The sequence below is a fragment of the Mobula hypostoma genome, chromosome 2, assembly GCF_963921235.1.
Source record: "Mobula hypostoma chromosome 2, sMobHyp1.1, whole genome shotgun sequence".
In the NCBI taxonomy this organism is placed as follows: Eukaryota; Metazoa; Chordata; class Chondrichthyes; order Myliobatiformes; family Myliobatidae; genus Mobula; species Mobula hypostoma.
In genome coordinates this window covers 74,264,990-74,281,076 of record NC_086098.1, presented here as the reverse complement: position 1 = coordinate 74,281,076, position 16,087 = coordinate 74,264,990, and the positions used below count along the sequence as shown (strand labels likewise).

At 42.7% G+C, this 16,087-nt stretch overlaps 1 protein-coding gene across 3 annotated transcripts in view; it reads right to left on the bottom strand.

The window, feature by feature from the left end:
- Positions 1-5,572: 5,572 nt before the first annotated feature.
- myom2b (myomesin 2b) overlaps positions 5,573-16,087 on the bottom strand; it is a 215,749-nt gene continuing 205,234 nt past the window's right edge. The window contains exon 39 of one of the 3 annotated variants that reach the window (XM_063038773.1): positions 5,573-7,823. In XM_063038773.1, coding sequence (XP_062894843.1) covers positions 7,701-7,823 — 123 coding nt within the window. In that variant the 3' untranslated portion in view covers positions 5,573-7,700. The remainder of the gene's footprint in view (positions 7,824-16,087) is intronic. The other 2 variants (XM_063038763.1, XM_063038783.1) reach the window with 2 other exon arrangements.

The following is a 16,087-nucleotide window of genomic DNA, read 5'->3' as shown; positions in this document are numbered from 1 at the left end:
TCCACCACTTCCACTGGCAGCTTGTTCCCCACTCTCACCATCTTCTGAGTAAAGTTGTTTCATCTGTATTCCCTATAGTTCAGCTTTCACCCTTAACCTGCTTGTATTTACCCTATCTATACCCCTTATAACTTTGCATACCTCAATGAAATCTCCTCTCATTCTCCTGCACTCCAGAAAATAGTGTCCTAACCTATTCTGGACCAACCTCCCCTGTGGAACCTTGTCAAAGGCCTTGCTTACCTTGCAGGTAATGTCTAACCCAGGTGGCATTCGGGTAAACTTCATCTACACCATTTCCAAAGCCTCCACATCCTTCCTATAATGGGGTGACCAGATAGGTAAGGATTCCAAGTAAGGCTTAACTAAAGTTTGAGACAGCTGCAGCATGACTTGGTTATTCTTAAAGCATGCCCGACACTTTCTTTACCACCTTATCCTCTTGTGCAGCCAGTTTCTGTGAACTATGGACCTGGACCCCAAGGTCCGAATCAGAATCCGATTTATTATCACTGGCATGTGATGTGAAATTTGTTAACTTAGCAGCAGCATTTCAATGCAATACATAATCTAGCAGAGAGAGAGAGAGAAAAAAAATAAAACATAATAGATAAACAAGTAAATCAATTACGTATATTGAATGGATTATCAAAAAAGTGCAAAAACAGAAATACTGTATATTAGTGATATTAAATGGTCTACCATTAACTGTAAACTTTCAGTTTACATTTGACCTTCCACAGTGTAACGCCTCACACTTAACCAGATGAAACCCCATCTGTCACTTCTCTACCCATACCTGTAATTGATCTATTATATTTCCCACTATATTCTTTGACCTTTTATACTGTACATAATGGCCAATATTGCAATATCACAGCTTGATAATCCACCCATCTCCATTTACAACCAAGTTATTGATATGTATCACAAACAGTAGAGATCACAGCATCAATTCTAACAGAATACAACTGGTCACAGACCTCCAACCAGAAGTGACAGCCATCCACCATTGCTCTTTGTCTTCTATGAACAAGCCATTTCTGAATCCAGACAAACAATTTAGCCTGGATTCCATGGCTCTTTATTTTCTGAATCAACCTAGCATGAGGGACCTTATCAAATGTCCTACTAAAGTCCCTGTGGATAATATCCACTGCCTCACCCTCATCAAGCACCTTTGTCTCCTTCTCAAAACTCTTTATTGTGTTTGTAATAAACAATAAACTGGACTGGTCTAAGAACACTGAGGCTGTCTACAAGAAGGGTCGGAGCTGTCTCTATTTCCTGAAGAGACTGAGGTCCTTTAACATCTGCCGGACGATGCTGAGGATGTTCTACGAGTCTGTGGTGGCCAGTGCTATCATGTTTGCTGTTGTGTGCTGGGGCCGCAGGCTGAGGGTAGCAGACACCAACAGAATCAACAAACTCATCCGTAAGGCCAGTGATGTTGTGGGGATGGAACTGGACTCTCTCACGGTGGTATCTGAAAAAAGGATGCTGTCTAAGTTGCATGCCATCTTGGTCAATGTCTCCCATCCACTACATAATGTACTGGGTGGGCACAGGAGTACATTCAGCCAGAGACTCATTCCTCCGAGATGCAGCACAGAGCATCATAGGAAGTCATTCCTGCCTGTGGCCATCAAACTTTACAACTCCTCCCTTGGCGGGTCAGACACCCTGAGCCAATAGGCTGGTCCTGGACTTATTTCATAATTTACTAGCATAATTTACATATTACTATTGAACTATTTATTACTATTCTATTACTATTTATTATTTCCATGACTATTACTATTTACTAATAGTATTACTATTTCTATTACTATTTATTATTTATGGTGCAACTGTAACGAAAACCAATTTCCCCCGGGATCAATAAAATATGACTATGTAAGGCATGACCTGCCCTGCATAATGCCATGCTGATGGTCTCTAAGCAGGTTATGCCTTTCTACATGTACATAAATCCTAACCTTAAGTATCATCTTCAATAAGTTCACTCCCATGGACATGTTAACTGTATTGTCCCCAATCTCTTTCTTGAACTGCACTGGGGCAGACAGGAAGGTTCTACATTGGTAGTCTACAAAGGGGAGAATGGGCAAGAAAGTGGCAAATGAAATACAATGTTGGAAAATGCATGGTCATGCACCTTAGTAGAAATAAATGTTCAGATTATTTACTAAACAGGGAGAAAAACCAAAAATCTGAAACGCAAAGGGACTTGGAAGTCCTTGGGCAGAATACCCTGAAAGTTACCTTGCAGATAGAGTCCATGCTAAGGAAGGCAAGTGCACTGTTTACATTCATTTCAAAATGTCTAGAATACAAGAGTAGCGATGTGATGCTGAGGCTTTATAAGGCGCTGGTGAGGCCTCACCAACAGTATTGTGAACAGTTCTTGGTTTCTCATCTAAGAACAAATGTGCTGGCAGTGGAGAGGGTTCAGAGGAGGTTCACAAGGATGATTCTGGTAATGAAGGGATAATCATATCAGGAACATTTGATGGCTCTGGGTCTGTACTAACTGGAACTTAGAATGATGGAGGATCTCGTTGAAACCTTTCAGATGTTGAAAGGCCTAGAAAGAGTAGATGTGGAAAGGATGTTTCCATGGTGGGGGAGTCTAGGACAAGAGGACACAGCCTCCATTTAAAACAGAAGCAGAGAAATTTCTTTAGCCAGAAGGTAGTGAATTTGTGAAATTTATTTCCACAGGCAACTGTGAAGGCTAGGTCATTGGTGTATTTAAGGCAGAACTTGATAAGTTTTTGATGGGCATGGGGTCATGGGGAGAAGGCCAGGAGTGGGCTGAGGAGGGGATAAAAATATCAGCCATGATTGAATGGTGGAGCAGACTCGATGGGCCTAATGGCCTAATTCTGCTCCTATTTCTTATGGTCTATGGTCAAAACTGCCCAATGCATCACCAACACCATTCTATCCAGCATCATGGTGCCAGAAAAGGGCCAGTAACATCATGAGCAAACCCACTCACCCTGCTCATGGACTGTTTGTCGCACTCCCATCAGAGAAGAGGCTACATTGCATCTGTGCCAGGACCACCAAACTCAAAGCCCGGTCTTCTACCTAGTCCCATCTACCTGCACCCAGAACATAGCCCTCCATACCTGTCTCATCCATGTTATTGTCCAAACATCTCTTGTATGTTGTAACTGAACAATTAAGTGGTGTCCCATCTCAGATACTGTGCTCCTGTTGTGTCTCTGCAGAACCCTGATTTCTACACCACTCACCTGCTACACAGTATAGAAACAGGCCCTTTGACACAATTAATCCATGTCAACCATAGCATTCTCCCTGCTAGTCAGTGCTTTAGGCTGAGATCTCTTATCAGTACCTATTTTCACCTCATTAGTGTGGAGTAAAGGGAATTACAGAGGTGTGAGAGAGGAGCTGGCCAAAATTGATTCAAGGTGAACACTAGCAGGGATGACAGCAGAGCAGCAATGGCTGGAGTTTCTGGGAGCAATTCAGAAGGTACAGAATAGATACAACCCAAAGAGAAAGAACTATTCTAAAGGCAGGACGATGCACCATGGCTGATGAGAAGTAAAAGCCAAAGTGAGAGCGTATAATAGAGCAAATATTAGTGGGAAGTTAGAGTACTGGGATCTTTTTAAAAACCGACAGAAGGCAATGAAAAAAGTAATAAAGAAGGAAAAGATGGAATGCAAGTGTAAGCTAGCCAACAATAATAAAGAGGTTACCAAAAGTTCCTTCAGATATATGAATTGTAAAAGAGAGGCGAGAGTAGATATCAGACTGCTGGAAAATGATGCTGGAGAGGTAGTAATAGGGGACAAGGAAATGGCAGGTGAACTGAATAACTATTTTTGCATCATTCTTCACTGTGGAAGATAATAGCAGTATGCCAGAAGTTTGAGAGTGTCAGGGGGCAGAAATGAGTGAAGTTGACAGTGCTAGGAGAAAATGCTTGGGAAACAGGAAGGTCTGAAGGTAGATGAGTCAGCTGACCAAATGGACTACATCCCATGGTTCTGAAGGAGGTGGATGCAGAGATTGTGGAGCATTAGTAATGATCTTTCAAGAATAAATAGATTCTAGTATGGTTCTGAAAGACTGGAAAATTGCAAATGTCACTACACCCTTGAAGAAGAGACAGAGGCAGACGAAAGGAAACTATTGGCCAGTTAGCCTGACTTCAGTGGTTGGGAAGATGTTGGAGTCGATTGTTAAGGATGTGATTTCAGGGTACTTGGAGGCACATGATAAAATAAGCTGAAGTCAGCATGGTTCCTTGAAGGAAAATCATGCCTGACAAATCTGTTGGAATTCTTTGAAGAAATAACAAGCAGGATAGACAAAGGAGAATCAGTTGATGCTGTGTACTTGGAGTTTTAGATGGCCTTTGACAAGGTGACACACATGAGGCTGCTTAACAATTTAAGAGCCCATGGTATTACAGGAAATATTCTAGCATGGATAAAGCAGTGGCTGATTGACAAGAGACAAAGAGTGGGAATGAAGGGAGCTTTTTCTGACTGGCTGCAGTGATCAGTGATGTTCCACATCTGACTGCGTTAGGACTGCTTTTTGCGTTCAATGTCAATGATTTGGATGGTGGAATTGATGGCTTTCTGGCCAAGTTTGCAGATGATATAAAGATAGGTGAAGGGACGGGTAGCCTTGAGGAAGCAGAGAGGCTGGAAGGATTTAGACAGATTAGGAGAATGGACAAAGAAATGGCAGATGGAATACAGTTTTGGGAAGTGTATGGTCATGCACTTTGGTAGAAGAAATAAAAGTATAGGCTATTTTTCAAATGGAGAGAAAATTCAAAAATCTGATGTGCAAAGGGACTTGGGAGTCCTTGTGCAGGATTCCCTAATGGTTAATTTGCAGGGTGAGTTGGTGGTGAAGGCGACAAATATGTAATATTAGTATTCATTTCAAAAGGACTAGAATATAAAAGCAAGGATGTAATGTTAAGGCTTTATAAGACACTGGTGAGGCCTCATTTGGTGTATTGTAAGCAGTTTTGAGCCCCTTATCTAAGAAAGGGTGTGTTGTCATTGGAGAGGGTTCAATGAAGGTTCACCAAAATGATTCAGGGATTGAAAGGCTTATCATATCATAACCATTTGATGGCTCTGGTCTTGTACTCACTGGAATTCAGAAGAATGAAGGGGGATCTCTCATTGAAACCTATCTAAAATTGAAAGGCCTCAATAGTCATAGTCATGGTCATAGTCATACTTTATTGATCCCGGGGGAAATTGGTTTTCGTTACAGCTGCACCATAAATAATCAAATAGTAATAAAACCATAAATAGTTAAATAGTAATATGTAAATTATGCCAGGAAATAAGTCCAGGACCAGTCTATTGGCTCAGGGTGTCTGACCCTCCAAGGGAGGAGTTGTAAAGTTTGATGGCCACAGGCAGGAATGACTTCCTATGACGCTCAGTGCTGCATCTCGGTGGAATGAGTCTCTGGCTGAATGTACTCCTGTGCCCACCCAGTACATTATGTAGTGGATGGGGGACATTATCCAAGATGGCATGCAACTTGGACAGCATCCTCTTTTCAGACACCACCGTGAGAGAGTCCAGTTGCATCCCCACAACATCACTGGCCCTACGAATGAGTTTGTTGATTCTGAGAGTGGATGTGGAAAGGATGTTTACGATGTTGGGGTCCTCTAAGACCAAAGGACACAGTCTCAGAATAGAGGGATATCCATTTGGAATGGAGAGGAGGAATTCTTTAGCCCGAGAGAGGTGAATCTGTGGAATTTGTTGCCACAGGCAGCTGTTGAGGCCAAGTCATTGGGTATATTTAAGGTAGAGGTTAATAGGTTCTTGATCAGTCAGAAAACAAAGGGATACAGGGAGTAGGGAGGAGATTGGGACTGAGAGTGAAATGTTTCATGAGGGGGCATAGTTTTAAGGTGCTTGGAAGTAGGTACAAGGGGGATGTCAGGGGTATGTTTTTCACACAGAGTGGTGGGTGTGTGGAATACACTGCCAGTGGAGGTGGTAAAAGCAGATGCAATAGGCTCTTTTAAGAGACTCTTAGATATGTACATGGAGCTTAGAGAAATATAGGGCTGTGCTGTAGGGAAATTCTAGGCAGTCCCTAGAGTAGATTACATGGTTGGCACAACATTGTGGGCTGAAGGGCCTGTAATGTGCTGTATGTTTCAACCTTGATGAAATGGTGGAGCATACTAGATGGGCCATTTGGCCTAATTCTGGTCCTATATCTTATGGTCTTGTGTCTACATTGGCTGACATATATTAAGGCAGTCTCTCTGGTTCCCTTCTCACCACTTATCTTCTCCCTACCTGTTCATCACCTCTCTCTGGTGCCCCTCCTCCTCCTCTTTCTTCCATGGTCCACATTCCACTCCTCCAAGATTCCTTTTTCAGCCTTTACCTCTTCTACATATCACCTGCCAGCTTCTACTCCTTCCTGCTCCTCCCCCTCCATCCCCCAATTCGCATTCTTGCTTCTGCCCTCTTCCTTCCTAGTCCTGATAAAGGGTTTCAGACTGAAATATCGACTATCAGGGAAGATGCTGTAGTCGGCATAGAGAAGTTGGGCCAAGGGCCTTTTTCTGTGCTCCTGTTCCCCTGCATAGATACTGCCTGACTTGCTGAGTTCCTCAATTGTGTGTGTGTTGTATTGTAGCCTGAGGAATAAACCAGATTTCTAAGAGGAATGATGAATTTGTGTGTCCCATTGTTTATAGCTTACAAAATCCTCTGTGCCATCTTCATTTCTGCATTGCCACAGATCTAAAGCATGCAGAAGAAAATTATGAAATTGCTTCTATTGATGTTTTTTCTTTATTAGATCAAATTACAATGTGGACTCTCAAAATCTACATAGTAGGAAGTGTAGTGGAGGCAAGACTATAGCGTCAACCTTCCTGACTGTTGCAGTAGGTTCAAGGTTCAGTTTATCTGCTTTGTCCCTTCAGTCTGTCTCGTCTATGCCATCCTGGCTTTCTGCCTGGTCCCACCTACCTTCACCCGAACCATAGTCTTCCATACCGCTCCCATTCATGTACTTATCCAAACTTCCCTTAAGTTCTGAAATTGAGCCTGAATCCACCACTTCCACTGGCAGTTCTTCCCCCACTTGCACCTTCCTCAGAGTGAAGAAGTTCCTGCTCAGGTTCTCCTTAAACATTTCACCTTTCATCCTTAACCTATGACCTCTAGTTCTAGTCTCTCCCAACTTGAGGGGAAAAAGCCTATCTGCATTTACCCTATCTGTACCCTGTAAGATTGCCCCCATTGTTCCACATTCCAGGGAACCTATTCAATTTTTCCCTATAATGCAGATACTCAAGTCCTGGAAACACCCTTGTAAATTTTCTCTGCACTCCTTCAATCTTATTGAAATCTCTCCAGTATGTAGGTGACCAGAACTGCACTCATCAACATCTTATACAATTTCAATATGCCATTCTAACTCCTGTATTCCATGGCCTGATTTATGTTTTGAAAAATGGGAATCTGAATTTAAATTTATTCTTTAATTTAGTGCATTAAGGCCTATTTTACAAAAGGAAGGGAGCAGGGGTGAGTGGAAGTGAATTAACCCCTTCAGTACCAGTGCTGCACTCAGATTATAAGGGTGCACCAGTCCACACGTGTACGTGAATACTGAGTTTAAACACAAGTGCTCCACGCCGAACATCACCGGATGTCCAGTCTGCCTTTGATCGGCTTCTTCTCTTGGATCACGGGTTCTGAATCAACGGCCCCCTCAATCTTGTGGACAGTAATGCAACATTTAGCAAGCTTTCTTGTGACAATTACCTGTGTGACACAAATAAACAAAGGCACTTCACTTTCAGTACAGTCAATTCCCTCGTGAAAATATCTCAAATTTCCATTATTAAATGGTTCAGATGGCTGAACTTAATGCAAGGAAAATAGCTGAGCGTCGCTGAAAAATTATCCTGCCACTCTACTTGAGGTCAAATAGTTTGTTTAGGTTCATAATCGATACTTACCATGGCCTCAGGAAAGCAACCAGTGCACTCAGTGACCCCATCCACCCTGGCAATTCTCTCTTCTCCCCTTTCCTATCAGGTGGAAGATACAAAAGCTTGAAAGGATGTATCAGCAGGTCAAGGACAGCTTCGACTACAGCTTCCCTTGTACTAGGATGAACTCTTGACCTCACAATCTAGCTCGTTATGGTCTTGCACCTTACTGTTTGCCTGCACTGTGCATTCTCCATTGCTGGTTACACTATGTTCTGCATTGTCATTGTCCAACCTCAAGACACTGTGAAATGAATCGATCTGTATGAACAGTGTACAAGAAAAACTTTTTGCTGTATCTTAGTACACGTGACAATAATATTCCAATTCTTGGACAAGTTGTGGCACTGAAATGGCTCTGTGACTCACTTTCGGGGACTCAGTGGTTCATACTGTGACATAGAAACATACAAATCTATAGCACATTACAGGCCCTGTGGGCCGCAATGTTGTACCGACCATGTAACCTACTCTAGATACTGCCTAGAATTTCCCTACCGCACAGCCCTATATTTTCCTAAGCTCCATGTACCTATCTAAGAGTCTCTTAAAAGAGCCTTTGTATCTGCCTCTACCTCCTTTGCTGGCAGTACATTCAGTGCACCCACAACTCTCTGACATCCCCCTTGTACCTACTTCCAAGCACCTTAAAACTATACCCCCTTGTGTTAGTCATTTCAGCCCTGAGAAAAAGCCTCTGACTATCCACACGATCACTGCCTCTCATCACCCTGTACACCTCTATCAGGTCACCTCTCATCCTCTGTCGCCCCAAGGAGAAAAGGTTAAATTCAGTCAACCTATTCTCATAAGGCATGCTTTCCAATCCAGGCAACATCCTAGTAAATCTCCTCTGCACTCTCCCTATAGGATCCACGTCCTTCCTGCGGTGAGGTGACTAGAACTGAACACAGTACTCCAAGTGGAGTCTAACTATGATATGGTATAACTGTAACACTACCTTCACAGCTCCCATGGTTGATGAAGGCCAACACTCCATACGTCTGCTTAACACTGTCAACCTGTGCACCAGCTTTGAGTGTATTATGGACATGGACCCCAAGATCTCACTTCTCCTCCACGCTGCCAAGAGTCTTGCCATTAATACTATATTCTGCCGTCATATTTGACCTACCAAAATGAACTATTTCACACTTATCTGGGTCGAACTCTATCTGACACTTCTTAGTCCAGTTCTGCATCTATTGATGTCACGCTTTAACCTCTGACAACCCTCCAGACTATTCAGAACCCCTCCAACTTTTGTATCATCAGCAAACTTACGTACCCACCTTTCTACTTCCTCGTCCAAATCATTAAAAAAAAATCACAAAGCGGAAGGGTCCCAGAACAGATCCCTGCGGAACACCACCGGTCACTGACCTCCATGCAGAACACGAACTGTCTACGACCACCCTTTGCCTTCTGTGGGCCAGCCAATTCTGGATCCGCAAAGCAAGATCTCCTTGGATCCTATGCCTCTTTACTTTCTGAATGATCCTTGCATGGTGAACCTTATCAAATGCCTTACTGAAATTTATATACACTACACCCACTACTCTACCTTCATTAATGTGTTTTGTTACATCCTCAAAGAATTCAGTTAGGTTTGTAAGGCACAACCTGCCCGTTCTGATTATCCCTTATCAGATTATGTCTCTCCAAATGCTCATAGATCCTGCCTCTAAGGATCTTCTCCAACAACTTGCCCACCACTGAAGTAAGACTCACTGGTCTATAATTTCATGGGTTACCTCTCCTCCCTTTCTTGAACAAGGAAACAATGTTTGCATCCTTCCAATCCTCTGGTACTTCTCCCATCCCTGTTGATGATGTAAAGATCATTGCCAGAGGCTCAGCAATCTCCTCCCTCACTTCCCGCAGTAGCCTGGGACATATTTGTTTACTTTTTAAAAATTGTTTGTACGGTTTGATCTTTTACACATATTGGATGCTTGATGGTCTTTGTGTTGCTATTTTTGGATTCTATTATATTTCTTTGTTTTGTGGCTGCCTGCAGGAAGATGAATCTCAAGATTGTATATCGTATACATGCTTTGATAATAAATGTACTTTGAACTTCGAGTCAAATCAGAGTTTAAAGCACAAAACCAGGCTCTTTGTCCCAACTCATCTATACTGACTAAAAGGACTGCCCATTTACCAGTGTTTGTCCCATACCCCTCAAAACATCTCCTTTCTCTGTAATGCTGCAAAGCTCTTTCAAATGTTGTTAATCCACCTGTTTGCCCCTTGGATCCCCATTAAATCTTTACCCGTTCACCTCAGGCCTATGTCCTTTGGTTTTAGACTCCCCTACTCTGGGAAAATACTGTAACTATCAACCTGATCTGTGCCACTGAGGAGTTTATAGGCTTCGATACGACCACCCCTCAGTTTCCTTCACTCCAGAGGAAACAGTCCCGGCTGGTCCAATATCTGCCTATGGCTCAAGCTTTCCAGACAAAATTTCTGCACCCTCTCTGTGGTAATCACCTCATTCCTTTTGTTAGGCAAACAGAACTGCAGACAATGCTCCAAGCACAGCCCTACCAGTGCTTCATATAACTGTAACATAACATGTCAACTCCTGTACTCGCTTCCTTGGTTGATGTCTGTGCGATAAAATTGACTTGTAGCCTCACAATCTACCTCATTATGATCCACTGCACCTTTTTTGTTTACCTGCACTGCCCTTTATAGAATCATAGAGGTATCAGAGTCAAAATTAGAGTCAGGTTTATGATCACTGTTATATATAGTGAAATTTGTTGTTCTGTGGCTGCAGTACAGTGCAAGACATATATACTATGAGTTGCAAGTTACAAATAAAAATGAAATAGATTGTGAAAACGAGGTAGTGTTCATGTATTCCTGAACTGTTCATAAATCTGATGTTGGAGAGGTAGAAGCTGTTCCCAAGATGCTGAGTATGTGCCTTCAGGTTCCTGTACCACCACCTTGATGAGAAGAGGGCATGTCTTGGGTGATTGGGGTCCTTAATGATTGATGCCTGCTTTTTGAGTCATCGCCTTGATCTATACTTTATACTTCATTGTCGGCAAACAATTGATACTAGATTGTACAATCATCACAGCGATATTTGATTCTGCGCTTCGTGCTCCCTGGAGTACAAATCAATAGTAAATATTAAACATTTAAATTATAAATCATAAATAGAAAATAGAAAAGGGAAAGTAAGGTAGTGCAAAAAAACAAGATCTAATGCCCTTGATCGACCTGGCTGAGTTTCCAACCCTCTGAAGCCTTTTTTTGATTTTGTGCCTTGGAGCCTCCATACCTGCAGACTGACAGCAGCCAGTCAGAAAGCTGTCCATGGTACATTTGCAGAATTTGCTTGAGGCTTTGATGACATACCAAATCTCTTCAATAGAGCACTACGAGCACAGGAACAAGTCTTCTGTCCCATTTAGTCATTGCTGGTCTGGTTTTCTGCCTTTTCCCATTTACCTGCATCTGAACCATAGCCTTCCATTCCCCTCCCATCTGTGAACCTATCCAAACCTCTCTCAGACGTTATGACTGAACCCACATCCACTGCTTCCACTAGGGATTCATTCCACACAGACCACTGTCTGAGTCAAGAAGTTCCATCTCAGATTCTCCTTAGATATTTCACCTGTCACCCTAAACCTATGACCTCAAATTCTCACCCAGCCTCAGGGAAAATAGCCTGCATGCGCTCACCCATTCTGTGCACCACAGTTTCCGAGGAGACGATGGATTGTGTAGCGGGAGAGAGAGTTCAAAGGAAGTGAGCAGGGGCAGTCAGGTCATCTGTGCGCCACAGTTCCTGATGAGACGTTGGATTGTGTGCAGTTGGGCACTTGGCAAGGGCCAATAAGAGGAAGTTAGTTTTAAATGGAGTGACATTGTGTGTGTGGGCCAGTCTTAGAGTGGGGACCTCAGGCTTCGATTCATACAGACTTTGGCAAGGAGAGGTGCGAACTATACATGGATTTTTTTCATTTCTTACGCAGCTAGAGCAGTGGGGATGACAGGCAGGATAATGGAATGCTCCTTTTGTAGGATGCAGGAAAGCAGGGAGACCTCAAGTGTCTCTGATCACTACACTTGCAAGAAGTGCACTCAGCTGCAACTTCTCTCAGACCGTGTTAAGGAAATGAAGCTGCGGCTGATGAACTCTGGATCATTCAGGAGGCTGAAGGGTTGATAGGTCATACAGGGAAACTGTCAGGAGGAGGAAAGAGGATAGGCAGCCAGTGCAGGATATACCTGTTGATGTTCCCCTCAACAGCAGGTATACCACTTTGGATACTGTTGCGGTGGGGGGGGGGCGGTGTAGGAGGAGATGATCTAGCAGTCACATTCTGTCAATAACAGTGTCCATGTGGCTCAGAAGAGGAGGGGAAGAAGTAGAGTGCAGTAGTGATAGTGGATTCCATAATTAGAGGAGCAGACAGCGGATTCTGCGGACATGAAAGAGACACCTGGGTGGCAGATCTAGGAATGTCTCGGATAGGTTCCATAGCATTCTGAAGTGGGAGAGTGAGTAGCCAGAGATTGTGGTACATATTGGTACTAATGACACAGGTAGGAAAAGGGAGGCAGTCCTGAGGAGAGAATATAAGGAGTTGGGTAGAAAGCTGAAAAGCAGGACCTCAAGGGTAGTAATCTCTGGACTGTTGCCTGTGTCACATGCCAGTGAGGTTTAGATAAGGATGATTTGGCAGATGAATGTGTGGCTGAGGAAATGGTGCAGGGGACAGGGTTTCAAATCTCTGGGATCATTGGGATCTCTGCTGAGGAAGGTACGACCTGTATGTAAAGAACGGGTTATCCCTGAACTTGGCGGAAAAGTATCCTTGCAGGCACATTTTTCTAGAACTGTTGAAGATTTAAACTAATTTGGCGGGGAGTGGGAACCGATGTGATAGGGCTGAGGATGGGGCAGTTCGTATACTAGTTGATGCGATATGTAGTGAGATTGGGAGGAAGAGCAGACAGATGATAGGGCAAAATTGCAGTCAGTGGGATGAGTCGAAATGTAACATAGGGACAAAATCAAAAAGTGTGATATGTACAGGACTGAAGGTATATTTGAATGCACATAGTATACGAAATAAGGTAGATGGTCTTGTAGCACAATTAGAGAAAGGCAGGTATTTTGTTTGGGCATCACTGAGTCATGGCTGAAAGAAGATCAGAGTTGAGAGAGTGACATCCAAGGATACACATTGTTTCAAAAGCACAGGGAGGTAGGTAGAGGGGTGTGGGATGGCTCTGGTTTAAAAAAAAATGAAATCAAATCCTTACAAAGAGGTGACATAGGATCAGAATTTGTAGAATCCTTGGTTAGAGTTAAGAAACTGCAAGGGTAAAAAGACCCTGATGGGAGATGTATACAGGCCTCCAAACAGTACTCAGGATGTGGGGTACAAATTACTACAAAAGATGATGAAGACATGTACTAAGAGCAATGATACAATAGACATGGGGGACTTCAATACTCATGGAGGTTAGGAAAATCGGGTTGGCACTGGGTTCCAAGAGATAGAATTTGTAGAATGCCTATGAGTTAGATTGTAGGGGAGCATGTGGTTGAGCCTACTAGCAGAAAGGCAATTCTGTATGGGGTGCTGTGTAATGAACCAAATTTAAGTAGGGAGATCAAGGTAAAGGAAGCCTTCGGAAGCAGTGAGTTGCCTGCAATTTGAAAGGGAGAAGATAAAATCAGATTCATCAGTATTACAGTGGAGTAAGGGGAATTACGGAGGCATGAGAGAGGAGCTGGCCAAAGTAAAGTTGATTGGAAGGGGACACAAGCATGGATGATGGCAGAATAGCAGTGGCTGGAGATTCTGGGGGTGATTCGGAAGGCAGAGGATAGATTCATACCAAACATGAAGAAATATTCTCAAGGGAGGATGAGGCAACTATGGCAGACAAGGTTCACTATCTTCACTGTGGAAGACACTAGCAGTATGCCAAAATTTGTAGTGTCAGGAGGCAGAAGTAAGTGTTGTTGCTATTACTAAGGAGAAGGTTCTTGGGAAGCTGAAAGGTCTGAAGGTAGATAGGTTAACAGGATGAGATAGACTCCACCCCAGGGTTCTGAATCCTTGCTGAAGAGATTGTGGAGGCATTCGTAAGGGGCTTCCAAGAATCAATAGATTCTGGAATAGCTCTGGAGGACTGGACAATTTAAGAAGGGAAGGAGGCAGAAAAAAAAAATTATAGGCTAGTTAGCCTGACTTCAGTGGTTGGGAAGATAGTCAATTGTTAAGGATGAATTTCAGGGTACTTGGAAACACATGATAAAATAGGCCAAAGTCAGCATGGTTTTCTTAAGGGGAAATCTATTGAAATTCTTTGAGGAAATAACAAAATGGATTGAGAAAGGAGAGTCAATGGATGTTGTATACTTGGATTTTCAGAAGACTTTTGACAACCTGCTACACCATGAGGCTGCTTAACAAGATATGAGCCCATGGTATTACAGGAAAATTACTAGTAAAGATAGAAGAATGGCTGACTGGCAGGAGTCAAAGAGTGGGAATACAGTGGGCATTTTCTGGTTGGCTGCTAGTGACTTGTGGTCTTCCACAGAGGCAGTGTTGGTTCCACTTCTTTTCATATTATATATCAATGATTTGAATGATAAAATTGATGACTTTATGGTCAAGTTTGCAAATGATAGAGATGGGTTGAATGGCAGGTTTTGTTGAGGAAGCAGGGAGCCTGCAGAAGGACTTAGATTGAGAGAATGGGCAAAGAATTGTCAGACAGAATATAGTATAGAGAAATGTATGGTCATGCAGTTAGGTAGAAGGACTATTTTCTAAACAGAGAACGTTAAAAGATCAGAGGTATAAAGGGACTGAGAGATCTTGAGCAAGATTTCCTAAAGGTTAACTTGCAGATTGAGTTGGTAATGAGGAAGTCAAATGCAATGTTAACATTCATTTTCAAGAGAATATGAAAGGAAGGATGTAATGCTGAGGTTTATAAGACACTGGTCAGACTGCACTTGGAGTATTCTGAACAGTTTTGAGCCCCTTATCTAAGAAAAGCTCTGCTGATATTGTAGAGGGCTCAGATGAGGGTCATGAAAATTATTCTGGGAATGAACGGGTTGACTATGACAAGCGTTTAATGACTCCAAGTGTTGCACTTGAGGTTAGAAGAATGGGGGCCGGTGGTATCCCATTGAAACCTATTGAATATTGAAAGGTCTAGATATTGTGGATATGGAGAGAATGTTTCCTCTAGTGGAGAAGTCTCGGACCAGACATTGCAGCCTCAGAGTATAGGGATATCCATTTAGAACAGAGATGAGGAGCAATTATTCAAGGATTGCTAGATTCTGGAATAGTTCTGGAGGACTGGAATGTTACAAACGTCACTCCATTTTTTTTAAGAAGAGATAAGGAATTTCTTTAGCCAAAGTGTCATGAATCTGTTGAAGTCATTGCCACAGACTCTTGTGGAAGCCAAGTCATTGGGTATACTTAATGGCTTGGATACTTGTAGTAGGGAATGGACATAACTGTGGCTCCAGGAAATTTGATTCTCTGGTAAAAAGATAATCCTAACATCATTTATCTCTGTGTGCCCTTCAAATGAACATTTTCTGTGAGCATGGCAGGAAGGTTTGCAGAGTTTCCAGAGGACTGACTCAACAGGGTGTATCTGGGGACCTTGTTTCTCTTGTTGACTGTAGAGCTAAGGGTTGCACGCTATAGGACTGAGGTGAGTTATTTTTCGCAGAGGGTAAGTGGTTTATTACTATCACATGTCATTTATTTAACCTTGCTTTTAACTAACATTTTTTATTTATTACTTTTATGTTTGCATTTATCCTGTTGTAAAGCACTTCAAATTACATTGTATGAAAAGTGCTCTACAAATAGTTATTATTAGAGGTGGAGAAAGTGATGAGGCACAGATATAGTGGACATCAAGTGCCTTTTTCCCAGGGAAGCTGGGTGATTGGAGGAAATTATGGGGAGGATGCCTGAGTTAAGTTTTTTACACAGAGAGTCGTGAGTA